The sequence below is a fragment of the Sturnus vulgaris genome, chromosome 16 (genome assembly GCF_052056855.1).
Source record: "Sturnus vulgaris isolate bStuVul1 chromosome 16, bStuVul1.hap1, whole genome shotgun sequence".
Lineage (NCBI taxonomy): Eukaryota > Metazoa > Chordata > Aves > Passeriformes > Sturnidae > Sturnus > Sturnus vulgaris.
The window spans coordinates 12,821,319-12,847,390 of record NC_142258.1 but is presented as its reverse complement, the minus strand read 5'-3'; the positions used below and the strand labels follow the sequence as shown (position 1 = coordinate 12,847,390).

General features: G+C 43.3%; 1 protein-coding gene across 18 annotated transcripts in view; it reads left to right on the top strand.

The window, feature by feature from the left end:
- The window catches only part of RBFOX1 (RNA binding fox-1 homolog 1), a 1,116,721-nt gene that overhangs the window by 326,413 nt on the left and 764,236 nt on the right, over positions 1–26,072 (top strand). For 3 of the 18 annotated variants that reach the window (XM_088174495.1, XM_088174499.1, XM_014894497.2), the window contains exon 1: positions 10,342–10,437. The exons of the other annotated variants lie outside the window; for them this stretch is intronic. In XM_088174495.1, coding sequence (XP_088030621.1) covers positions 10,435–10,437 — 3 coding nt within the window. In that variant the 5' untranslated portion in view covers positions 10,342–10,434. Of the gene's footprint in view, positions 1–10,341; positions 10,438–26,072 lie in introns of those variants that run through there. 18 annotated transcript variants of the gene reach the window in all.

Here is a 26,072-nt window from a genome sequence, read left to right as displayed (position 1 = left end):
GTCTCCAGGGGTGCCATCTGTCAGGAGAGGTCATTAGAAAAGATTTTGGGTCTGTTTGCTCTTCCCTTTCACTCTACCCAGCCTTTTATGCCAAGTTAAGGCTTAGAAACAGCTTATATAAAACCTGGATCCTCTGCCTGGTATTTTGTGGGCTCGGTGCAATCCCTTTGGGAAAGAACTACATCAGGCATGGGGCACTGGGACATCAGGCCTTGATCCCACCTTCCCAGCTCTGCCATTAGGCCTGAGAATACCCTCCTGGGAGTTTCTGCCATGATTCCCTGCATGTTGAGGAAGCAGTTCATAGGAAATGTTCCAGTTTTTCCTGTGGTAACATGGGAATCTAAACATAGCTACTCATATGGCAGCATTAAAGGGAGTGTGAATGAGAAATTCAGCAGGGGTATCTCACCAAAAATTTGTACTTTCTACATCTCAAAATCAATTTCCCAAATTTCTATTTTCTACATCCCAAATCAATTTCCTAAATTTCTATTTTCTACATCCCAAATCAATCTCCATGTGTTTTTCATCCTTTCCTGCCTAATGAAATCGATGGTTCTGTTGCTGGGTTTAAAATGAAGCTGACACCAACTCCTGAAATGCTGCTGAAACCAATGGCCCTTGCACAAGGTCTTTGTTACTGTTGGCACAAGGTCCAGAGTGTTACATCTGTTTTATTAACTGAGCTAAACATTTCCACCACCATGTCCCCAGATTGACCAAATCCCAGGAAATGCAGGTTTCCCATTGCCATTCTCCTCAGTATTGAACAAAGAAGGGAGGAGAAATCATGTTACAGACACTCATTTCTCAGCAGCTACAAGGGAAATGTTCTCTACCCATCAAGTTTTGTTTTTATTTGAATAGTGCTGAAGGATTTTAAATGTGTTTGCTGTAGGAATACACCACAAACCCCAGTTTTATATGCTTCTGGAGACTTTTACCTAGGAATCCCTACACAGGGGTCATAGCCCACCCTTTTCCAGGCCTAGGAAACATAAAAATTTTGAAAATTTCTCAAGAAAATATTATTTTCAAAAATAAGTTTTTTGGTTTTTTTTTTGTCAGACATACTCATACAAACCATTATCTTACTCTGCAATTAGTCCCCCTGCAATCAAATAAAGGGCATGGATTAATGGGAGAGAAGCACTACAAATATTTTAAAGGGATTAACGTTAATGGAGAAACAGATTATCTTTCTATCAAATGAGGTTAATAACCAAAATTAATAGTGGCCCCTCACAGTTAGTCACAACCTTGCAGAGTCTACTAGAGATTAATCAAGTGAGTCTTTGTATAAAACCCATAGAATTCTGAAGAGTTTTAAGGTCCTACCTCTCATTCTGAAAAAAGGATCAAGCCCTGTGGAAGCTCTTAGTGCTCTGCCAGCCTGAAAACCTCATTTCCTCAAGGAATGACTTCTGACCTGAAGGGTTTTCTGCAGCAGCAGGTGCCCAGTTGAACTCCCACTGAAATTCCTGTTATCATGGGCCTGGCCAGCCTGTACATCTGCCTTGTTCACAGTGTAAAATTACTACAGGATCATTAACACTTTATCTCGTAATTAAGTTCATGTAGTAGACTTGAAAAGAGAGTATTTTTTTTATTGACTCTATTCTATAAAACCTCATAATTGCTTAATCCCTTACAATATTTAAAGCAATTAACATGTGGCCCTTATTTGCATTAAGGCAATTGGCAAAGGTGGTTTGGAAAGTCATCTTAAGCTTCAGCTCGATCTGTGTATTGATGTGATATTTTCTGTAGTCATTGGCTGGCTGTAAATACATGGTAGAAGATGTTTTGCATGTCTCAAAGCACTGATGCTGTTGATGTTGCTGCAGGATGACTATTGCCACTTTTGGCTCATTATTTCAACCCCATTCTTCCCAAAGTGCAGTGCTTGTAGTAAGGCAGCTACAGCTGGAATAGCCAGGCCTGTATAATCTTCCTGCTATTGGATGTTGGTGTGCTGACTCTTTTTGTAGGCACAGCTGTCTTAAGGAGTGCTCTTTGTGGTTTGGTTGGTTTTTTAATTAAAACCTTTGGCCACAGGGATGATTCTCAGATTCCTTCCACACTTGTCTGCATCTGGGCAGCCTGAGGGGTACCAGTGGCTACCTGGAGGCTAAATGTTCACAGCAGTAGAAGAGCAAGTCTGTTGTAATTTAGAATTTCTAAACCAACGAATGGGGATGAAGGGAAGGGACTGGCCACAGTTTTCTGTGCAGGTGCAAGCTGGTCCATAAGTACAAATCCTACACCTGTTTGATTAAGGTCTCAGTGTGAGGGTAAGATAAGCAAATTATAAATGTCTACTTTCAGTCACTTTCTTAGAAAAGTTCTTCTAACAGATAATGCAAGGGTTAAGTGTTTAAATTGCCATAAAAACTTGTAAAAACCTGCTTTATTTAAGACTACTTCTGTAGCTACAGAAATAAACTCAGTGACTATCCCTGCAGTCTTATTTTTTAGTACAGACTCCAGTGAAGCATTAGTGACCTTCAGCATCCCTTTGTCTCAGCCACCACTGCAGAGGAGTTGGCATAGCCACATCATGGGCTCAAAGTCCAAATTAGACCCGAAGTGCTGCACATCAAGTGGCTCTCTTTTGTTTTTCCAGCATTCCAAGGCCAGGCTGGATGGGGCTCTGGGCTGTGGAAGGTGTCCCTGCCCATGGGATGTGATGGTTTTAAGGTCCCTTCCAACCCAAAGCATTCCATGATTCTGTTATTCCATGTTCCCCCAGGAGTCATGGCCAGAGTGCAGCCAAGACACAGGTGTGATGGTCCTTGTGTTTTCTTTCTCGTGCAAATTAAAAATGTTTAAGGTTCCAAATTACGTCAAAAATCCCATTAATCTAACTCACAATGCAAGAATTCATGAAAACCTCAAAATAAGTAGTGCCATGTCCCCCCTGCCCCCTGTGTGCATTATTTCAGGTAAGTCTGACTGACACACTCCCCTTGAATTGCAGAACATCAAAGTTATTCAGTTAAGGAGAAGCTTTTTTTGGTAACAGTTGCATAGCCAAAGGTCCCTGTGAGAAGGTTTTCCTAATAATTTTGCAATAAAGAACAGAAAAACCTCAAAAGTGGTATTTCTAGGGAGCGTATTATTAGAAAGAATTGATATTTGAGGAGCTTTAGTTTATTAAAAATGTGCAGGAACTCCTCTGTGTCTAGTTCCATGCAAAGCTTAGTGAAAGGTTAGAAAATTAGCTCCTGTGTGCTGCTTATACAGCTGGATGGATGGAGGGGACTTTACATTTCACAACTTCTTGTTTCTGACAAGTTCCAGTGAATTATTTATGTGGCCACTTATCCTGTAGAGATGGAGCTGAGGGAACAAACTGAGTTCACAAATGCTACCAGAAAGCCTTCAGGTGATAAGATGAAAATGGATCTTGGTCGCTGCTGATCTCAAACCTGGACTCAAATTTGTGGCCTACAGATGAAGGGGTTTGTGGCTTACATTTTTCATCTCTAACTTGTGAATTTGTGCAGTTTATGAACAATTCATGAAGTTCTATTTATCTTCAGCAATTGCCTTATGAATCGAGGGTTTAGCTGGAATAAGATAATCCAGGAAATAGTAAATTTCAATTCATTTTTATGAATCTAATATATATTCCACATATGAGAGCAGAGATGTGAATACATTAGTGATAAAAATACTAGAAATAAATTACCTATTTCTGTAACCGTAGTTTAACTCCAAGAGTCAGAGATTTTGGCAAATCTGATTTTTGCAGCTCTTGGATTTTCTGGGAGTTTCTACCCTTAAAAGTGAGTGAATACACCTCTGCAGGTTTTTTCCTCTCTCTTATTTATAATGGGCTACTTGCCAGCTTGATTCTTTATCTAAAGCAAAATGGATTCACAAATAAAAGGTTTGGAAAATATTTCATTATTTTCAGGGAATAAATTTGTTGTTGATGACACTGTTTTAAATCCTTTCTCTGCTGCAAACACAAAATCGTGTCATGTTAGGCAAGTGGTTCTCAATTATGTTAGTCCATATTCCAGGATTTGGGACCTTCAGTTCTGGACTAAATCCAAATGCTGTTAAGGTGAGGGGCAGGTGATAATTTCAAAATTCAGTAGCTAATGAACTACAAAGACTTGCTAGAAACTTGGTCCAGGAGATTAAGAATCAAGTAGTCTCCACAAAAGCTTTTCCCAAATTCTGCCTTCCAGTATTTCAATGAACACTGCAAAAGGAATTTTAGATTTTCTATGATGTAAATGCAGATGTCAGTCAATGAGTTCCTCAAATTTAGGGTGAAAAGTCTGAGGTTGTGGTGCAAATGTCAGCACTTTCTGAGGGTTTCACAGGTGCCATTGTGATCAGACAGCTCTAGGAAGAGTAAACTGCAAAGTCTGCAGGTATGGAAAAAGTAATTCCAAACCTGTACAAAGGATTCTCCGTTAAATATTTTGTGAGTTGTAGCAAGATCAAAAAACATTGCACTTGGAGAAACCCTTAAAATTGTCAATTCTTCAGTTGCTCTGAATCCTGCTGTGGAAATGTGAGAATTAAGGACATTTCACAGCACCAAACAGCCCCTGAATGTCTTCTGAAATTGCTAAACTGGACTCTCCAGCTCCTACAGGGATCATCAGTGAGCAGATGACTGCTCCCTCTGGTCCCTCAAGGGTCCCACATTTATGACAAGAGCTGCAAAGCCCCTTGTGCAGCATCTGCAGTATTCACCTTCCTGTCAAAGACACAGCTGCTGCATGGTCCCAGCTGGCCAACATGGAATTCCTCAGGAATTCCTCTGATCTCACAGATAAGGGGTCTGGTAGCTCTTTTACAAACCCGGGGTCGTTGTCCTCATTGCAGGAATCCAGAGAAGGGGAAGGGGCTGGTGGCACCCTCAGGAGGCAGCTGGAGATGGCACCAGATTAAAATTTTCCAGAGTCCTGCCTTGGTTATTTCAATAGCAACTGTCCCAACCACAAAGGAGAAAAGATTGACGTCATTGCTTCCAACAATTCCTTTCAACACTTCCAGAGCTCTGCCTAAATAGAAATGGAAGTGAAAACAGCAAGGGAAGCACAGAACCTGATCACGTTTAATCTGTGGAGCAATCCCTCCACACAGGACAGCACAAAGGCAGCACACAGACCTGCAGAAAGGTCACCCAGAGCAGCCTGACCTTTTTACCACAGAGAAAGCAACGAGCCATCAGCCCTGGCTGAACGGCCTTCAATCCCAAGGCACTCCCAAAATAACCTGGAGATAGAGCAGATGGATAAAAATCAGGAGATGCCAGGGAGCTGGGCATGCACTTGCTTCTTCAAGATGTTTCTTTGAGAGAAATTGTACATATGCTATAAGTCAGAGTCAGGGGAGAGGAAAATTACAGCTCCCTGGAGAAAGGAAAGAGATTAACATTTTGTCACAGGCAAATAAGTCAGAAACTCTCGAATTTATAGATATGTAGATACAAGCACATGAAAATACTGCTATTAGGGCATTAAAAATAGAAGTATTATCTTTCTACTAAAAGATTCTACTAAATAACTATGAATTTCTAATTAAGTAATGTTAAATCTCTATGACAATGTAGTTCATTTTATTATATATGACTGAAATCTGAAACCTAAATAAAAGTAATAACTTAAAAGTATGGGCCAAATATCCCAGAATTATTCTCCTGAGTAGAACTATATGAACAAAAAAGGTAGCACCTCTTTGTTCTGTTATGGAGAGGAGAGCATTAAACTATTCAGATGCCACTATTTGATACACAAATCTAACCAGATTAATTAATCTAACCCCCCTATACACACAATGCCACAGTCCTTATCTGCTCCATGGAACACACCCTCCAGAAAGCTGCTCAAGACACTATAAATTAAGAAGAATTTAAGAAATCTGAAGTTAAATAAACTCCCCCACCATCAGCACAGCACATGTACAGAGTACAGAGTGGTACATATTTATTTTCATGTTCATTGTGTGTTGAAGGTGATTTTTTCATTTCCTTACGTTTGTGTGTCCTTCTTGTCACAAATTTCAAGAATCCAAAGGATTCTCTGTCAAGGGACTATTACCAGGCTCTGTCCCAATGCAGAATTTTTCTGAAGACAATTCATCAAGTGTTTGTGGCACTGAAATTTGTGACACATCTGCCACCACCACAATTACTTTCCCTGAAGCTCACCACCAATTTTACTGCAAATGGTTCCTGTGCTCCCTCCCCACTGGTAATGGCCTGAGCAGCCTCCCCCAGAAGGAATAAATCACAGTGGACATGTTGGAGATGTTCTTTGCTGCAAATACAATATGAATTTTTAAGGCATTAAATACATATGTACTATTTATATCTTCCTTACAAATACACTGAAGCTTTATTTTTAAAGACTTTAAATAAATTTTTTACACTTTTTCTCTTTTTTTTTCTTTTGATACAGCATTTACAACATTGGCTTAGTCTGCTGATCAGAACAATTATTTTCTCCAATAAATCCTCTTTCACCTCGTGTTCTTCTCCCACATACCACAGATCTGTGTTCTTGAGATCTCTTGATTAGAACAACCTCACACCAATTCTCAAATTTGGAAATAAACACAGGAAATATTTCACTATAAAGGATAAAAGTTTTCCAAATTTAAGAAAACATGATATAGGCTTTTATTTAGAAAATAAATTTTTAAAAATATTTTAAGAATTAATCCCTGACTGGGAATGTGTTCAAAACATTGTGTTTCAATGGAGCCATTTGCTACTTGCTCTTTATTTTTTTCTCTTGCCATGGATAATTCACATTAAATGGAAAAATGTCTCCTTCTGAAACAATTTTTTAAGTGTGTGACTTGACAATTATACTTAAGTTTGTGAATTTTCTTTGTAAGTATTTCCTAAAGAAATGACTAAGAATTGTGGCTTTACACAATTATAACTTTGGGATTATTTTTTATCGAATGCCTTAAATGCTCTGTTTATTCCAAAGGTGAATAAATAGCAAGACACTTTTCTGAAGGTGGTTCCTGTGGAAGAGATGCACGGGCAGGTACATTTGGATCCATTGTGTTGAGGAAAGGAAATATTGTAATGCCTGGAGCTCTGGAACAGAAAACAACATTTAGGTGCTGGTCCCTGCTGTGAGACTGATGCTGCCTCTGCTCTCTCTGCTCACAATTCCTCTTTCCTTTCTTCTCATCCAGAGTTATTTCTTGCACCAGAACTTTCACCCCAGCTGGGAGCTCTGTGTCATACCCACGGCAAAGTCTGGAGAATGAGGGAGTTCTTTTAAGAAAGATCTGACTTGCAGTTCAGGGTTCTTTCATGTGAGGGGAACAAAGGGAAGACAGATGTGAGAAACAAGCCAAGGGAACCTTTGTGACAGGGCTGCTACAAAAGGAGAGCATGGAGGTGTTGAGACTCCAAAAGATGAGCTCTCATGCAGTCACTTAGACACACCTGGCTCTCTAATCAAGCACAGATCAAAGTAACCAACACCTGCACCTGATTTAGTTTGAATCCTGTGAGTAGTTCTCAACACTCCAGTGAGTATTCCCTACTTAACAGGAATGCTTGACAGCCTAAAGAAAACTTTTTACTAAGTCCAGTTCATGAGATTTTTGTTCTTCTGTGGAGGATTTTGGTTTAACTTATTTGTGTGAGCTTCAGCTGCTTATTATTTTAGCACATTTAAATAGTCTTAAATTCTTCATTCTAGAGACTGCCAGCTTTGTCCAGACAGGTGAGTGGATAAAGAAGGACTACAAGTCAGGTTTGGAAAGAAATTGAGATCCTTAAAAATCTTGTCTTTGGTGCTGCCTTGAAAGTCACATATTTGGAGAAGAGAAAGGAATTCTGGGCTGCTTCAGGTGGGAAGAAGGCACTGGGTGGCCTTTCCTTTCTTGCCCTGTTTCATAACCCTGGGGCTTCATGGACATTGAGTGTATGGGCAGGAGAGCCTGACTGCTCTGAGTGAGCCAGGATTTAGCCTGAATAACCTAATGGCAACCATTTCACCAGCAAGAAAGTTTGCCTCATATACATCAGCATATATCATCAAAGGTTGGACATTTTTTACATTGATGTTTCTTTTTCAGGTTTTTTTTTTTAATAATTAGTTCAGTCTTTAAAAACCGCTGACAAAGTAGGAGGTATTGGGCCATATGGCAAACTTATTGATGCACTCAGTCACGTTTAATCAAAATGTTGAAAATTATTTTCTTATTAGAGGGTCTAAATACACAAATTAAGGAAGAGCTGATGAACTGTTGCCAGCCTTGTGTTTCATTTCTACTTGCTAATCTTCTACCAGTATCACTTTCTCATTGAGGGATTAGTAAATATGGCTTTAAATATCTTGAACTGCAGAGTACTCAGTTACCAACTGTAAAATAATCTTTCAGTGATTTAGAGAACTTCAGTGTAATGTTTTGACCTCCAATTTACATTTGTTGGACATAAGCCTCCTGTTGCCTTCTCTATGTTGATTTTGGAGTGAATTGGCAGGCTGAAAAGAAAAATGAAAGAAACCCATGGGATGGATTTAAAATCCATCCAAGGATCTTTACATCAACTTCGTAGGGATCAGCCTTAGAGAGTGGGATATACATTTTCAGAGAATCCGTTGGGATAGATCGATAATTTAAGTTTTGATCCTGAAAATGAATCCTTGAGTAACTTTGTACCTCTCAGTAATCTGACAGATTTTAACGAAGTGGAGTAAAAATTTCCAGCCATTAAAAACAGCTTCATGTTTGATGAGGAATGATGAATTCTGAAGTTGCTGTAAGAAATGATCCAGCTTCATAAACTGGTGTGCCTTGGTAAAGGAACCTTCCCGAGCAGTTCTGCTGAGTTACATATTTAGGGGATCCAGGATCACAACTTGGGCCTTAAAATAGCAGCAGAAATAGGCCAAGCCCCAAATCTGTCAGGAGAGGCAGAGGGATACAGATATGTGCTTTTGAGGTACTTCTGTACATGATCGATGTGGGAACTGCAGTTCAGCTTATGAAGACTGGGCCGTATTTATTTTCTGCACAGATGAAAGAGTTTATAGGGAGATTAGTCATATGAAGTTTTTTTAAGGGACCACACGCCAATGATTTAAAGCTTGCCTCCTCGTTATCACCTGATTGTTAACTGCTTTGCATTTCCATCGCGATGCTTAAAACAGCTCCCTACTCCTACCCCACAGGAGGCAGCACATCTGTCTGATCCTCACACATCCCATCTGTAATTGATGCCAGTTACATGTTGGAGTAAGTCTCAGTGGCTTTAATTTATTTTAGCTGAAGGTTGAGCAGCACAAAAACGTTTGATCACTACAGACTTAATACCTGACGTATTGAGAAGGACAAGGCAGTGTTTTGACAGGTCTTGATGTTTATTTTTTTTCCCCCCAAACTTTCTCGCCAATAACTGCTGTCAGCCTCATTTAACAGTAATTCATGCCTTTAGGAATGCTGCGATGCTCTTCTCATTAGGTGAGCATTAGAATTCTTGCAAGATTTGGTTTCTTTTGGGCAAGAGGAAGGGGAAGGAAGCAGGCAGAGATGGCTGAGGATCGCCAAGGGCATCATTTTAATCAGCAATTTCCCCAGCGCCGCTCTGCTGTGTGTTCGCCTCCCGCAGCAGCGCTGCCCGCTCGGGCTGGGGGAGAGCGCAGCTCTCCGGGCCGAGCCCCGGGGATGCAAAGTTACAACCGGCAAGGTTCGGGATCTGCGGAGCGCCCGGCCGCGGGCATCCCGAGCATCCACCCCGGCGGATCCATCCCCGTGGAGCCTTCCCCGCGGATCCCTCCCCGTGCGGGCGCAGGTGCGGGCGGGCCCCGCTCGGGCCCCGCGGGTTCCCGGGCGCCGCCGCGCGGCCGCCAGCGCCGGGCGGGGCCGCTCCGGAGCCGGGGAGCCCCGCTCTCTTCTCCTCTCCTCTTCTCTCCCCCCGGGCCGTTCCCCCGCCGTCCCGCCGCTCCGCATCCCGCCCCCGCCGCCTCCCCCGGCGCTCGGGCTCTCCCCCGCCCCAGCCCGCCCCGCCGGGCTTGAAGGTCACCTCCGCCCGCCCGCCGCCGAGCCACTTTCCGCGCCGGCTGGCGAGCGGCAGCGCCTCCGCCCCGGCAAGCTCCGTGTCCGGCCGGTGCGGGGCGGAGCCGCCCCTCGCCCCCTGCTCTGCCCCCACCGCCGCGGCGGGGCCGCCCCCGGGGTCTGGCCGCTGCCCGCCGAGGTCGCGGGCGGGCCGGGCGCGGGGGCCCCGCTGCCGGAGCGCGGCGAGCCCGGGGGGAGCCGGGCGGCGGCGGCGGGGGGCGCGGCATGCGGCGGTGAGCGAGGGCGGCGGCGCTGCCCGCGGGAAGGGGCTGCGGCGGCGGCGACAGCCGCGTCCCGCTGCCACCTGCCTGCCGGGGCCGCCCGCCCTGCACGGGAGAAGCGCCGCGACCCTTCGCCTCCGCTCGCCTCTTTATGGTGAGTTTGGGCCGGGGGGGCAGCGGGGCCGCGGGCGCGGGGCATCCCGGCAGGTGTGCGGGGCATCCCGGCAGGTGTGCGGGGCAGCCCGGCAGGTACCGGAGCTGCCCGGCAGGTGTATGGGGCAGCCCGGCAGGTGTATGGGGCAGCCCGGCAGGTACCGGAGCAGCCCGGTAGGTGCGCGGAGGCTGCGGCCGGAAAGTTCCCGGGGCAGCCCGGGCGGAGGGAAGGAGGGGAGGGATGCGCGCCCCCAGAGTGGCCGCGGCCGGGGCGGCTGTCGGGGAGCCCCGGGGCTGGAGCGCAGGGATGGAGCACAGGGATGCCCGCGGGCACCGCGCCGGCTCCGCTGCCGCCTGAGAAGCGCCGTGCGAGGGCTGCGGGGAGAACGGCGGCACGGGACGTGGCTCCCAAACACAGGGAACGGCGAGGAACGTGGGCATTCGGGGCTCTGCCGAGTTGCTCGATAAGAGTGCAGATATGCTTAACTGCTGGGAAACTAGCTGCCTGTAAGTCTTCGGTATCTGCTGATTTTGTTGGCGATTCATCAGATCGTTTTCTCCCGCATGCCTCTGTCAGGCAAAAAAAGTCTCAGTGTTGCCTTGATACCTGTTCGGTGCAGGTGTAGCGACACTGTGCCCCTGCAAGATGTCCAGGCAGCTCCTTTCGGACGGATGCCGCTCCTCAGCAGGGGCAGGGCTTTGCTCTGGGAGAGGGGTTTGCGATGTGAGAGTGGCACACTTCGTGCGCTTCCAAAATTTGTGATGTGGCTGTTGGACATTGAGCTGCCAACCTAACACGGTTCGCGCAGATGGTGAAACGAACGTGGTCTGAAGTTTGACTGGAGTGATTCACATCAGCGAAGTGTGAAAGATCTTGTCCAAATCTGCAGCTTTTGTTTATCTACTCTGTGAATTGCAAATGTGGTATAGTATGTTACATTCTGGACTAAGTTTAGTGTTGACTGGTTTTTCCACTTTAAATAAAATTCAGCCTATTTAAAGCGAGATGGAGCATAAAGCACAGCAGACGCTGCTGATGGTGTCCCAAGAATGTCAAGTACCTGGTTTCACTTCTCTAGACTCAATGGTACTTAAGAGAAGAAAGATACTGTGTTTTTCACTTGTCATTCGGAAGTGTGAAAACAGTTCTATGCATAGGCTGTGAAAGTAGAAGCAAGGTTTTGTCAGTCTGTGGTAGAGATTGATGATGGTGGATGAATTGCAGTCTAAAACAGAGCTAGCCCTCATAATCAAATAATTAAGTTTTAGAAATCAAATAGTCATAGCTGCTTGAGAAGTTATATATTGGGAAGAGTAGTGGGGCTGTGTGAATTTTCAATATGTATGTCAATATATCATTTAGTTTTCGGGAAAGTGGTTGATATCACGTGTTCCAGCTATCATAGTAGTGATTTAGAGCAGGTATTTTTAATTGACTTTTATTTACTTTTACTTTTGCATTACTGGGCTTTGAAGAAGCTATTTTTATGTAGGAATTCTGATTATAGTCGAGATCTACTTGCTATCTTATGCAGGCTTTGAAGGCTTGGCTTCCCCAGTCTCATTTACAGTTTATTCTTCTGGCAAATACATTAGACAAAGGATCCGGCATTTCCTGAAATGAAATCTGTATTTCTAATGTCAAAACTATATTTCTTTTTTTTCCCTATTAGTACTTAGCTGAGTAACAGTAATAGAGCTGACAAATGTAATGAATAAAATTCACAGTATGTTGATGATTTTTACAGTTCTCGTAATTGAAGTACTTGGTGTCCTTGACGTGATAAGGATGCTGCTCTGGCTTTAAAGGGTACGATTTAATGACAGAAGCACTGTCAGGAGTCAAGTGTCGAGGAAGAGAGTGGGACTGTGAATCCTTGTGCATGACGTGCTCCATTTCCAGCACAGATACGGGCACACACGTGGGGCTGCCAGGTGCAGTTCCCAGCCCTGGGAATCGTCCCAGTGGTGCCTGCACACTGCTCACTGATCCCTCCTGGCTCTGCTGCTGCTCAGGACGGGAATGTCATGTCCTGGGGCCGTGGCTGCCAGCGCTGGTGGGTTTGAAGTGTCTCCTTGCTCCCTGCTCAAAGCCCCCTTGAAGTTAAACACGGAACAGCGAGGCCAGGAGGGACTCAGCCCCTCCTGTTGTCAGGCTGTGTGTTCCTGCCCCAGGCAGGATCAGCTCGTTCCTGTGTCATCTCTGATGGCATACTTCGTGGGCTTTTTGGATTCCCGTTCTCCTCTTACTTTTCTTCCTGCTTTTGCTGTCTTTTCCATGAGTTTTTTTCTTCTTGGTAAAGCTCTTATTTTTTCTAAAGCATATTATCTCGTTCCCTGAAAACTCTCCCTCTGGTTTGGCCAGTCAGTCTCTTTCAGCATTTTTTTCAATGGTTTGTGGGAGACCTACTGCTTCTTTGCCAGCCCTGTATATATGCTGGATTTGCCAGGTTTCTGCCGAGTTTTTAGGAGGAATGTGGTGGAAATAGTAGCCTTGCTCTCTCTTTGTGCAGACAGGTAAGCTTTGTTCAGCACCAAAGAGCTGTTCAGTATCTGCTTGCACTGGGTGAGGTTGAGCTGCTTGGAAATAAAAGAGAGACCAATGGCTGAGTTAAAAATCCAACATTGCTAATTTTTCACCTTGTAGTTTGAAATGGCATGATCTTATTTTCAAATCTAACTAGAAGAATTATATACCATAAAGGGTAGAGCTCCTAAGTGCTGGCCACAAGAAGAATGATTATTTACAGCTATTGAAGGTATGGCTGTGTTAAGCATATTGTTGTCTGAAAAAGATGAGTCCTATGTAATTAAGAATAACTTATCATGCTACAGCCTGGGAGAATGAATAGTAGCTGAAAAATGTGTTTGTTTTATGCATGTCAGAACTTCCTCTACTTAATTCTTGGATCTTGCCTCCTTCCCATTTCATGTGGGAGATGGGGATCCTCTTGTCTCACACAGCCTTGGAAAAGTAGAGTGTGAACAAAACTGAAGATTTAGGAAGCAAGAAAACAGAGCTTAAAAGAGTGACAAAACAGAACATTTATTAGGGGTCCTGACTGTTTCTAGTCTTGATAGGGTGAAAACTCAAACATCTGTGGCAGAACTTCTGACAAGTCCATTGAGCAAAATTGGAGCTGTACTATTTCCTGAGAGCAGAAAGCTCCTGTCTCTGAGGGTCTTTTCCCAAGTTATTAATGAGAAGCTGCCTTTTTTTTTTTACTTTTTCTGGCTCTTTGTTTTGAATTCTTTGCTTAGTTGCACTTTCTTATTAGTAGTTTTGTTCTTTTATTTAAATAATTGAATTTTCCAGTGCCCATGATTATTTTTTAGTGCAAGTCCTCATTCTGGGGAGTATAATGCTGTCTCTGACAATTTATGTTGAGCATTCTTGCAGATGTTATCAGTAGATAGTCTTTGTATCACCTATTCTGAATGTCTGCTTTAATGATTAAAAAGTGCTTATGAAGCTCTCAGTATTTATTACACTTTCCCTTCATAACTATTATTTTGCTAAAATTTACTGTGCCAGAAATGACAACTTAGTGCAAATTAGATAATTTTATTTGTGTCCTTCAAGTTGATGGAATAAAAATGGGATGCAATCTGAAAGGAGCTGGAAAATCCCTTCTGGGATGCTGGGGTTGACAGTGGTGGAACAGCAGTGCTGGAGTTTGTGTAATTCTGTAGAGCAGGAAGGGGTGGTGGTGTTGGATTCACAGGATGGGTCACAGCTGGCCAGCAAGCAGCATGCAGGGCCAAAAATAGGCTTCTTATACTTTGAAATACTATTTTCTGTCAAGTAGGTGTACTTTAATGTCTCTATTCTTCTGCTCCAGATTTTGTGCTTTGCAGAGATCCTGTCCAGAATATTTATAAGTGATGTTTTTAGGGAATATTCTAAAATCCAAGGTATTTTGTGAGGTATTGATTTGGCTTGTTTCAAGGGCAAAGAAACTGTTGGGTATTTTGCAAGGATGTATGTCTTGGGGTAACTTTGATGCAAAACTTTGCCTGTTAAATAAACAGGTTTTTTTACACTTCTCTCTGAGAAATATTTTCCCGAACCAGTTAAAAAAAGCCTACTTGAATCTGTTTCCTAGGGAAACCCCATTCAAAGGTTTTCTCCCAAATTTGCCCTAACCCAGAACAATGTAGCTTTCAGAAGTTGGTTGAGTGTCTCTACCATAAGACTGGAGCTCTGGGGCAGTTTAGTCAAAGCCAGTTAAAAACTCCTGAACGTTTTGCAACTTCGGATGCAGTTCTAAAATCCCGTGTTTGCACACAGCAAGGTGTTCCTGTGCTAACAGCTGAAAGGAACACAGGAAATACGAGTTTACACTGACAGATGCCTCAGGACCTGCCTCTGCCACTCAGTGCCCTAAAATTCAGGTGACCCCCAGGAGTGGGAAGGCACAAGTGGGAGGGTGTGTCAGCAGGAGGCTGAGTGCAGGGAGCTTGTGCAGGAGCCACACAGCACAGTTTGTGTGAGCAAACTGAGATCCATTAAAATAATTGCCTGTGCTTCAGCTGGGAAGGTGTGAGGGAGCACAGTTACAGCAGAGAGAGCTGAAAGCTGGGCTGTGTGAAAGGGCAAACATGCACAACTCAATCACTTGAAGTTAAACATCACGGGGCTGACTGCAGGGCCAGGTGCAACTGCCTGGGCCCAGCGTTCAAACACTGCAAATACACAGATTTTCTGTTTGCAACACACTTGGCTTCAGCCCTCCAGTGCACAACCCCTGGCCAGGAAAGTTTAGGATACAGCAAGAAGAGGTTACAGTGCTAGAAAAGTGAATTTCAGTGATACAGCCTAGAATACACTCCAAGCAATTGCTGTCCTTAGGCTCCTCAGTGTTAAAGTCATGGCAGTGAGAGCTGGAGTTACACAGAATATTCTGGGTTGGAAGGACCCCCAAGGATCAAGTCCAGCTCCTAAGGGAATGGCCTGAGTGGGGAGTTAGTGCCTCTCAGCTCTCTGTGTGTTCTGTAGTTCTTAGATTTGAGTCTGCTGCAGTGATAGTTGGGATTCCAACTTTTCCTTTACTTTTGGGCCTTTATAATTTACCTTTCCACTGGATTTTTTCCTAGAATCAAATAAAGTATGAATGTGTTCTGACCAATTTTCTTGATGAGGACACCCATAATATCTTCCTGTCCTGGCTGCAAGTTTTGTAAGGATTTTATTGACTCTGAGTTCAGTCTCTGTATTAGTTGTGAACAAACAATATATCATCAGAGCAGTAAGAAGCTGGCCTGAAAATACCTTTTTTTTTTTTTTTTTCCTCCTGAGAAATTTGGGGAAACTCAAACTTGATGTAGAAACTTCCGACTCTAAAAGCATATTGTTTTGAAGGTGTGAGTGTGTGAAAATGTGGGTAGGAAATTTAGGAGAACGTTTAAACAAGGAAGTGCCACTATTTCAAATTGAACTACTCCAACAGTGAGAGCAGTTGTAGAGAAGGTGGAAGAAACTCTTTGTAGAGGTGGAAGGCAGGGTGGTTCTGTTAAAGGAAAAAAACTTTTGCTGTGTTGAAATCAAGCCCATCTTCGATGAGATAAAACACTAAATCCGTGTGTGCTGCCCTGGTGGGAAAGCCCAGTGGAGGTGCAGTTGCTCTCCTTGGACTTGGCTCATCCTCTGGTCTGTCCTTTGGGTGTTTTAAGGCTTTTTTTATCCTTCCTGCAGCTTACACACGAGAAACACATGTAGGAAACAGTTACACATGTAATGCTTTGTCTCACAAAACTGACAGTCTGTTGTGCACCTCAAACAGGTCCAGAGCCCTGGATTTCAGAAATAAAACACTGTGTAATTTTCTTATTGTCTTGATAAAAGATACCTTTCCTATGTCTGTTCAATGGTTAATGGCAGTCATCCCTCTCAAAAGTGGTTTGTCTGGTGAATCAGTATTACTCTTCCTCTGGATGGCCAGTTCTGGAGTTTCTGCTTTTATCTTTTACTATGTTTTGTTAAATAGGCCCTTAGGTGTCTGAGCTTTTCCACGTGTTGTAGAGGATTGTTAATTTAGGGTTTGAGGAGTGAGAAATTAGACCAAGTTGAATGGCACTGCTCCAGGAAAAAGGCTCGGTAGTCTCTGTCAGAGCCAATATTGCTGTCTTTGCCTGCCCTGTTCATTCACTGTTTTCATAGTTAGCATTTGTTCCTAAATTAAGAATTATGCAACACTATGGAGATATTTTGTTGAGCAAATGATTTTGATTGTAAATAAAGAACCTGTAAACCCCCTGTATGAAATTGTAGAATACAGTATTAAACACTGCTTTCAGAATAACCTTTTTGTCTTCCAATGAATGTAATTCTGTAGCATTTGCCTTGGGGTACAGCACAGCCTGTGTGGTTTTTGACCACAGAGCAGAGTTTACAGCCTTCCTGCTTGTGTGGGCAAAGACACTGAAGCATCAGGTTCAAGTTGTGCTACTGCGTGGTTCTCTCTGATCAGCGTCTCAGGAAATAATATGAAATACTCTCTGCTGTTACAATAAAACTCTACAGTGAAGCTCCAGGATTTAAAAAAAAAAAAAAAAATAGTGTCACTCCACTGCAGGCAGTGCAATGTGGCTGTAAGTAGTTACCTAAATGTACTTTCCTCCAGCATCGAAGATAAGCTGCCTAAAATGTCATCTACCACATGGTGATACCCATTTTGAGCCTGCAACAATAAAAATGCTAAGGAAGTCCCAGAGTGCAGTTTGAATTGAGCCACACAGAGTGACCCAGCAGGAAGATGAATGGATCTAGATATCCTCCTGATCTTTCTGTGATATTAGACCCTTTTCCCACTCCTTAATTTAGGACACTCTCCAAATGGCTCCTTCCCTCGCTGGTGCCCTGCTCTCGGTTGCCATCGTGATGCTGTGTTAGTCTGCAGCTGTCTCCACGGGGGACCCATCGGGTTTGCCCTGGTCATTACCAGTGCTGGGCTCTTGCCAAGTACCCAAATTGGCCATATTGCATGTTTCACACACTTGCTTCCCTGTGAATGGCCTCAGCTTCAAACCAGAGAAATTAATTCCTGTTGTTTTCCAGTCCCTGATATAACCTGTGAGTTTTTGATGTGTGTTTTTGTCTCGTTATTTCTGTTTCACAATGTTGCTTTCGCTTCGTTTCCGTGCCGAATCTCTGGCTGTAGCTGGTTATTAAGCATCCTATGGCACTCGGGGAAAAATCAGCCCTAAATCCCAGTTGTCAGGTGGGGCAGGGTGGGATTTACCTGTGCCCTGGGGTACAGGGCACAACCAGATCCTCCTGCTCTGCACAAGCCTTATGCTAAAATCACATATTCTTTGATCCTGGAGCTCTCTTTTACTCCTCCCACTGTAAAAAGCCTCCAAACCAGTCAGCTTTGGTGCTGATGTGATCTTTCATCCTCACTCTGGGACCTGCCATATCCAATGAGCCTCCTGATTAATCACTTTTTCTTGGGACATAGTGCCTCAAACGGGCAGAGTGATGCAGCCAGCTAGTTTGGTCCCTTCAAACACTCTGGGCAGCGTTTGTTTCCAGCAATTGCCATTTCTCTGCAGGAGGGTTTGTAATCAACTTGTGATGACAACACTCTTTACATGTTTGCCTTTTAATGTGGTTTAGCCAGAGGTTCTCCCCTTCTTGTTGTTTCAGTGCTCGTGGTTGTGTTCCTGCTTTTGAATGGACTCAAACTGCTTCAGTGCAGCCAGAGAACTGCCTTCTTTAAAATATGTGGATTTTAAAAAGGACTCAAGCCTTGCCTGAAATCTCATTATGTACAAACTTGGCTATGTGGGAACCTAAATACTTTATTGTGTTCTAAATATGAAGGGTTTTCTGCTATAACGAATCACAATTGTGCTGTGTGTCACAATGAAGTTTTAGCCGTGTGGTGGAAAGGGTTCTGCAGGGCTGTGGGGCAGCTGTAAAGGACAGTGAGGTCATGATCCCATCTCTGAGTGCCAGGTAAAATCCCTGTCTGCAATGGAAAGCAGAAATCTGAAACCATTTTAGAGCTCTGGTAATCAAAGTGATCAGCTTTAGGAAAATACAGCATCACAGTGAATACATACAGGTAAAAATCAAGGCTCTCCAGAGTTAATGGCTACCAGCACCTCTGTTCCAATCAGCACTGTTACTTGGGCTTGACTTGCAGATTTGTTTTGCAGTGGTGACCACAGAGCTGTGATGGCCCTGCCAGGGTCTGTGTCACCAGCTCAGCTTGTGGCTGATTGGCATGGGCCTGACAGCCTGGGAGGGCTGGGGTGGCATTTTCAATGATTGTTGTGGTATGAATAAAACAATAATTCTTAATATCAGTGTTCTTTTATCAACGTGTCTTAAACCATGCAATTTTTAATAAGTATATCTAGTAGTCACTATGATGCATTGCTATGTTACAGCTTTGCAAGCTGGCAAAGTAAAGGAAAATTAGGAATTTTCCCTTGATATTAGAAATAACGTAGACTTTTCTTCTCTTTCCATATTTGCAGTGTTACAAAGCAGTAGACTAAAATATGAATCCAAATTTCTAATGCAAGTATTTCTTGTGGATAGGAAATCTAAAAATTGTAACAATTGTTTCCCCAATGAAGCCACTAAATATTTTGTCATTGACTGTGCAAGAAGCATTAAATTGGACACTAATTTCTATGTAAAAAATGAAGCCTATTAAAATTTTCTCAGGATGAGGCTATCTTGCTCAAGAGCTATCAAGGTACAAATTAGACTGAATAAAGTTTTCTCTAGTCCTTGGAATAGTTCTCATATGAACTATTCCATGGGCCATGACCATACTGTTCAAAAGGTAGTAATAAATCCAAGTGAGGTAGAAATGGAGAGTAAATGAGAAAAGTGATAAACTCTTCCTACCTGCAGATCTCAGACTTTGGGTTGCCAAAATGAAGCTGTAGTCACCATGTGTGCTCTGCTCTGAGATTCACACTTGCCAATAAAGGAATGCTCTATTAGTTGCATAAGTGGATGCATCTTTACTAGCTGAGGGAAATTTCAGGTGGTAAATCAGCTGCTTTATTGCTGTAGCTGTGTTGAAATCAAAGCTGTCCTATCAGCAGATCTCAGTGTTGTTTTAGGAAGCTCATCTTCAGCCAGTGTTTCCACATGGCCAGACCAAATAACTCCTGGCTAGGTTTTATTAACACCTCAAGCATTTGCTGGTTCCTTTGCTACTTTAAATGCCACATAGTTTGGTCTCCTGGTTGTTCTTCTCTGAAGGTCTCCAAAATGAACCCCAGAAGCTCTACAGAGCTTCTATAATGTCAGTCAGTGGGAAATGATATTGACCCTACTGGGGAGGAGGAAGACTTTTGATGTGCCTTCATCATGTACCATTTGTGCTTCTCCTCTCACCTCCCTCATCAGTTTTGCCAGTCCCCATCAGGGCAGCTCACCCTGGAGCCTGCACCTTTGAGGGTCATTTTGTGGCCTCTGAATTGATAAGAAGAAAGCTGGTCTTTTTTTTTTTATTATTATTATTTTTTTTTTTTTAATGCCCCGATCCTGGTATTCGTGCAATGGCTCTGGCAGTAGCATGTGCTGGGCTGAGTGGGGCTGTGGTCAGAACTGCCTTTGGGGATCTCCAAAGGATGTGTTCTTCCTCTCACTCTGCTGGATGCTCTTGTCATCTGTGAATTTGAAGAATCTGGCATCACCTTTTGAAGAGTAGGAGATTTTTAGGGTAATAATGTATTCCCCTTTCTTTTTTTTTTCCCCCCCTCAGAATTTTCTCTGCCGATGTTTAATATATAAGAAGTTTAAATAATTTAATAAACTGTCTCAAATGAGGAAATTGAAAGGGAATTCCAAATGAATGTTGTAGCACAGTGCTATTGCTGCTTGACACTGGAGTGTGGGTGGTCCTGCCTGGCACGATGATGCTGGAAGAGGAAGAAAGAGGCAGGTGGTGCACTCAGTAGAACACACGAGTGCATAGAGTAGGAATATACTCAAATAATGCATTCGAAAGGTGATTTTCTGGTTTTCCTTTACCTTTTCACAACTCTGAAATGTGTCTAGCTAATGAGCTGATAAAAGGAATTGACCTTGCAGCTGATAGTTGATGTGGAAATGCAGAGATATTGAGGAAGGTGTTTATGGTCTGCACTAAGCACAGCTTGGCAACTGTTATTATTTGATGATTTGCATCATTGTTTCTAATAACAAATTTATGCCTCAGTAACTAAATGCAACACATCTGAGTTGCTGACACTGTGAGTTATGATTTTGAATTCCTTCTATTTTGTGTTTAAATTGTCATCCATAACTTTGTGTTATAGTGCACACAAGGGAGGAAATGCTAAGCTAGGATTCCTACAGCAAGCATTAAATGAATTTATCACACCCTTTTCAAATAATAAATTTAGAAGTGCATGAAGATTTACAGAATATTCCCTTTTCACAAGCATGCCAGGTTAGAGCTGCTGTAGGAGCTGCATGCATTAGCTGGAGTTTCTGACTTTTGAAGGTTGTAGGTTTGGAAGCTGTTCAGTCTTTGGGACTATACTGTGGTTATCAAAATGCCTGTGTTGATTGTGGTGAATGATAAGAGATAATTGATCTTCTCTGCTGTGTTTAGGTCTCACTCTGGATAGGTGTGCTCGGTGATTTCTGTGTTATCTTTAGGTGTCTCCTTTGGCCACGGTGCTAATACAAATAAAATCTGGTCTTTTAAATGGCTGATCATTACTGGGAAACAATACTGGCCATTAGCAGCCTGGCCTGAGTGACAGCTCCGGTTACAGTTTTGGATAGTCAATTGGAAATACTGGTCTTTTGTTGGCAAAGAAATGAGGGGAATAATTATTTGAATGTAAATTTTGTCCCCTATCACTGGGTGTTTTTATACAAATTAGGCAAAAGTAATTTCCTGTGATCCTTTAGAAGTCAAATATAGAAGAAAAGTATATTTGTGTGAATTGTTTACCCACAGAATGTCACACACACTTTAACATTTGCAAGTACAGAATAACTGGTTTAATTTGTATATTCAGAGATGGACAGTGCTAATTTGTTGTGCAGCCCATTAGATAAGGCAAAACCTGCTGAGGACATTAAACCCTAATCTTGAGAGAAATGCATTTGGAAAAGCCAGCAGATGTCAGTATGTTCTTGTCATACAGCCCTTTTGTCTTACACAATAATTTCCCTGGAATGCAATATTATAGTAAATGTTGTAACACCATGGCAGTACAGGCCTGGTTAGTTACAATGCTTTCCTGAAAAGGGATTTATTTCTGGACCTGGGCTGGCATGACCTCCACGTACCCAGCAGCTTTCCCTGTGTGTAGCTCCTCCTCGGGCTGTGTAAGGCCAGGAGTGTGAAATCCTTTGCCAAATGAGGATTGTATTGCACCTTAGCTTCTAATTGAGTTTTTTGTTTCCTGTGTTGGTTCCCTTCCTGTATTGTGAGGCATTTTGAGAATGCTGCCACACTCCCTTCTGTTTGCCCAGCCAGGGTGTGTGTTTGAACTCTGATGTGTCTAATCAAATCTGTCTCTCTCATTTGGAGATCATTTTGCCACTGTTTATACACAGCAATAAAAAAACAGATGAGCTGTTCCTTGTCTTCCTTGCGTTTCAGAAATCAATGCCATTATGACATTGTGGTGAAGACTCTCCCTTCCCTGAGAGTGCAGACTGATGGCCCCGTGTGCAAGGATGCAGAATTCCTGCTCTGGGTGCTCCCCATGGTGAGCTGAGCCCAGTTCTAAAGCAGTGCCCGTGGCAGGTTGCCAGGCTGCCCTTTGCCTTTGTTCTCAGGTGGCCGTGGGCAGGAGCAGCAGGGCACAGCCTGGTGCCAGCAGTGCAGGCTGGGTCCACACAGCTCCATGGGCACAGCATGGGACCCCCTGTGACCTGGGCTCCTGTGTCCCCGGGGTCTGCCGTGTGTCCCTGTGCAGGGATGGACATTGCACAGCTCCAGAAGATCCTGGGCTCCTCCTGACATCAGCTCCAGCCTCTCCCTGGCAGCTGTGGCCATTGTCCAGCCCAGTTCCTCCCCCTGCTCTGGTCACCTGGAGCCTCAGAGTGCTCACCAGGAATCCTGTCTCAGGATAAAAGGGCCTTTCCTTCAGCTTTTCCCCAGGAGCTGATGTCAGTTTTGGCCTGGTGTGTTCTTCTTTTTTGTAAATTCACAGTCATAAAATAGTGTAGCTGTCACTTGAGGGTTTTTAATTACATTTCCAAGGAGAAATTTATTTTACTTTTTCTTCAACTCTCTCTTCAAGCTCCTTCATCTCAAAGCACTTGTTTACATGCCAGACCTATTCTTTGTGACTTACTCCTTGCTTCTCCTCTCACACTGTTGGAGTGATTTTCAGATCATGCAAATGAGAATTAAGGCAGGCAAGACAGCTAAAAAAAGATATCTCTGGAGTACAAACTCCCCAAAGTACAGCATTGCTGAGGTTGTAGGCTGGGAAGAAGATTGGTTTTATTGCCTTTGCCCTTAATGCAGTTTGTACAGATGTTGACAAACACCCCAAAATCCTGTTGAATATCTCATCCTTCAGTTAGTCCTGAGCAACTTTTTGCATGATGCACTAATGTCATTTCATCAGATTTTGGTTTCATTCTCCTGGAGCTGAATGGAAGGTACCACAAAATTACAGTTCTCTTTTCATTTCATTATAGGGAAAAAGGAGAAGATATGGGGGTCTGCATGTGCAATGTTTAAATATTAATCTTTTTTTTTTTTAGTGAAAATAAAAAGCAAAAAGTACTTATCCACCACTGAATAAAAAGAAGAGGAAGCTGTATCCTGCATTGTTTTGAGATTTTTTTTTCCATGGCAGTGAAAGCACTTTGTGATGGTTCTGTTATTAACAGCCTCCTGAGTCTGCCTTTTGAAAACCTGCAAAATATCCATGTACTTAATCCCCCTGTGTAGCTGGCAGTGCTGTTGCACCTTGGGCTCCTGAAAATGAGGTTCTTGGCAAAAATGTTTGGAATTTCCATCCTGCTTTAACACACTTAACATCAGTACTGAGAAATGGCATTTCCCTGGAGCTCGTGTTTAGCCTGAAGGATTGATCCTGCAGTTTCTGTCCTGCTGCACACAGAGGGTTTATCTAGGGAGATGAAGCATTAAAAATAGGTAAATTAAGGGAGCTGGTTTCCTTGTGGTTATAGAGACACGTGCATCAAAATACCAGAGTAATACAATTAATCTTGAAATTAATTTTGATCAGTTAGTTATCAACAGTGCTCTTAGAGCTTGTGAAATTTTGCACATAAATTTATCTGTTTCAAATACAACTTTCATTTGACTGGAATTTACACTTTCCTGTATGCATGCATTTTTACATTTTGGAAGAGATTAATGGGAAAATTATTCAGAAATGGATGCATAAAGCCCTGAGCAGTACTCCTATGAGTGGCAGGTGCTTTGATGAAAATGGACAGGTGACTTATTGAGAAATAGTCCTCTAATATGGTAACTGGGGACAGACCAAATAAACCAAAGCAAGAATGCATCTCTATAACACTTCTCTTCCTGAAATAAGTGAAAAATGTGATCATCCTCGTGGGAGCAAAGTGAGCTATGTAAAGGTGAGGTGTCCTGGGCAGACAGAATTGATGCCTCCCCAGGGAGCATTCACAGAAGTCAAAGCTGTAATTCCCTGGCAGAGCAGCCCTGCTGCAGCCTCTTCAGCAGGGGATGCTGGAAGTGTGGCCAAAATTATATCACAGATAAAATTTTCATACAAGGTGGTTTGGGAGGTATTAGTAAGGAAATTCTAGAGAGTTCCTTGTTCTGTTCTCTAAACTACCTCATTTCTTATATGCACAAATAATATGGAATCATCAGAATAACTCCGGGATTTTAAGATATTGTTAGCCATAGAACTTCTGATTGCAGTTCAGTTTTAACAACAAAATTCAGCAAAAACTTTTAGCCTAAAGATTATTTTTTTAACTTGGAAGTAGCTTATCCTTCCTAATCCCTTAAAGGTTTCCTTTCCCAGTGCTTTCCAGGACACCAGACAAATTGCCACCTCTGTGCTCTTTCCTCTTTTTCCTTTTCTGTCAGGTGCTGTGAGAGTTCTTTTAACTGCACTGGGGAAGCAACAGCTAAACTTTGTAGGAAACCGCAAAATCTGTAGGATCCCCCACATTCTTAATCCATAACTTCCTGTCCCCCACAGTTTGCATGTCTTTTTTTCTGACCATGGAAACAGCAGCTCCTGCCAAGGTGCTGCAGCTGCCCCATCCCCTCAGGGCTGAGCAGAACCAGCTGTGCAACATCTGCTGCACTGCTGCAGGGTTTGTGTCCAGCTGCTGACTGCACATTGCACAGATTTGAGCCCAACAGAGAGGAGCACCAAGTAAAACCAGCCCTGAAAGCAATGGTATGGATGAAGTCACATTCTCATCACAACCGAGTTAGCAGTGTAAAACAGACTCAAATTCTGAAATTGCATGTTCTAGGCAAATGAAGAGTACTCTCCCTGAGCACAGGTGAAAATGTGTCCTGTGTTAGTATTGTTTCATTTGTTCCAAAAGGAATTAATAGAATTCCTGAAGACCACAAACTGAAAACTGTAAAAGTAGTTGAGAAAAGTCAGGTCTCATTCCAGTGGAAGAGACAGGACAGCAGGATGAGAAGGACTGTGGCTCACCCTGCCTGTGAGCTGCACCTCCTGGGACCTTCCAGGGCACTGGACCTGTTCCTCCTGCCTCCATGGCTTCTGGAAAGCTCCTGCAATGGCCACAAGGGAGAAGAGATTGATGGCATTAAGTGTTGACTGAAAGCAAACATCACAAATGTGTCTTGAAGCACAAACAGAACAGGGGGGAAAACAGTGACCTTGATTTAATTTATTGCCAATTATAATAGAGCTGGGTAGGGGGAAAAGGAAAAAAAGAGAAAACACACGGACACTTCTCTTCCCTGACTCAACTTCATTCTCCACCTGTGCCCAGGTGGGCCCTGGGCTCCCTCCCCAAGCCCCTCCAGCCACCAAGGCTGTGGGACAGAGGGCTTGGAGCAGCCCAAACCCAGTGGTTTTGGCAGGGGTGTTGTTCCAGGTTGGACAGTGGCAGTGGGAGCTGCTGGCTGCCCCTGCAATGGGAACTTGCAGTTTGGCTCTGAATTCTGCTCCATTTCTGAGCCTTTAAAGACAGCATGGTCCTGTCCAGTCACGCATTGATGTGGGCATTGCAACAGCTGCTGAGAATGTTTGATTTGGTTTTTGAATTAAAGATGTTTTGTTAAGGAAGCTGAACTTACAGGCAGTGTAGTGTTGGAGAAAATTCTCCTTTTTTTTGTTTGCTTGGGGTTTTTGGCCTGCTCTGTTAGGCTGAAGGATCTTTGCCACATTCCCTGTGTTCCTCAGTAGAATGACTCCACTGGTTTTGGGTGAAGTAGGAAAATGTGTTTTGCTGACTGCTGTACTTCATCCTGGGCACACATCTGAGGTGTATTCAGTGGAGCTGCAAATAAGTTACTATTTTAAATGTGAGATTTCAATAGTTAAACACCTGCAGGGATGTCTGTGAGCAGCTGCTGATTAAAAAGAAATGCAGCACATAACACAGTTTTCTCCTACTTGAGGTATTGTAGTGGGAAATAAAGGATGATTTCTCACATAGTTGTTTCCAAATGCTGATTCTTTCAGCAT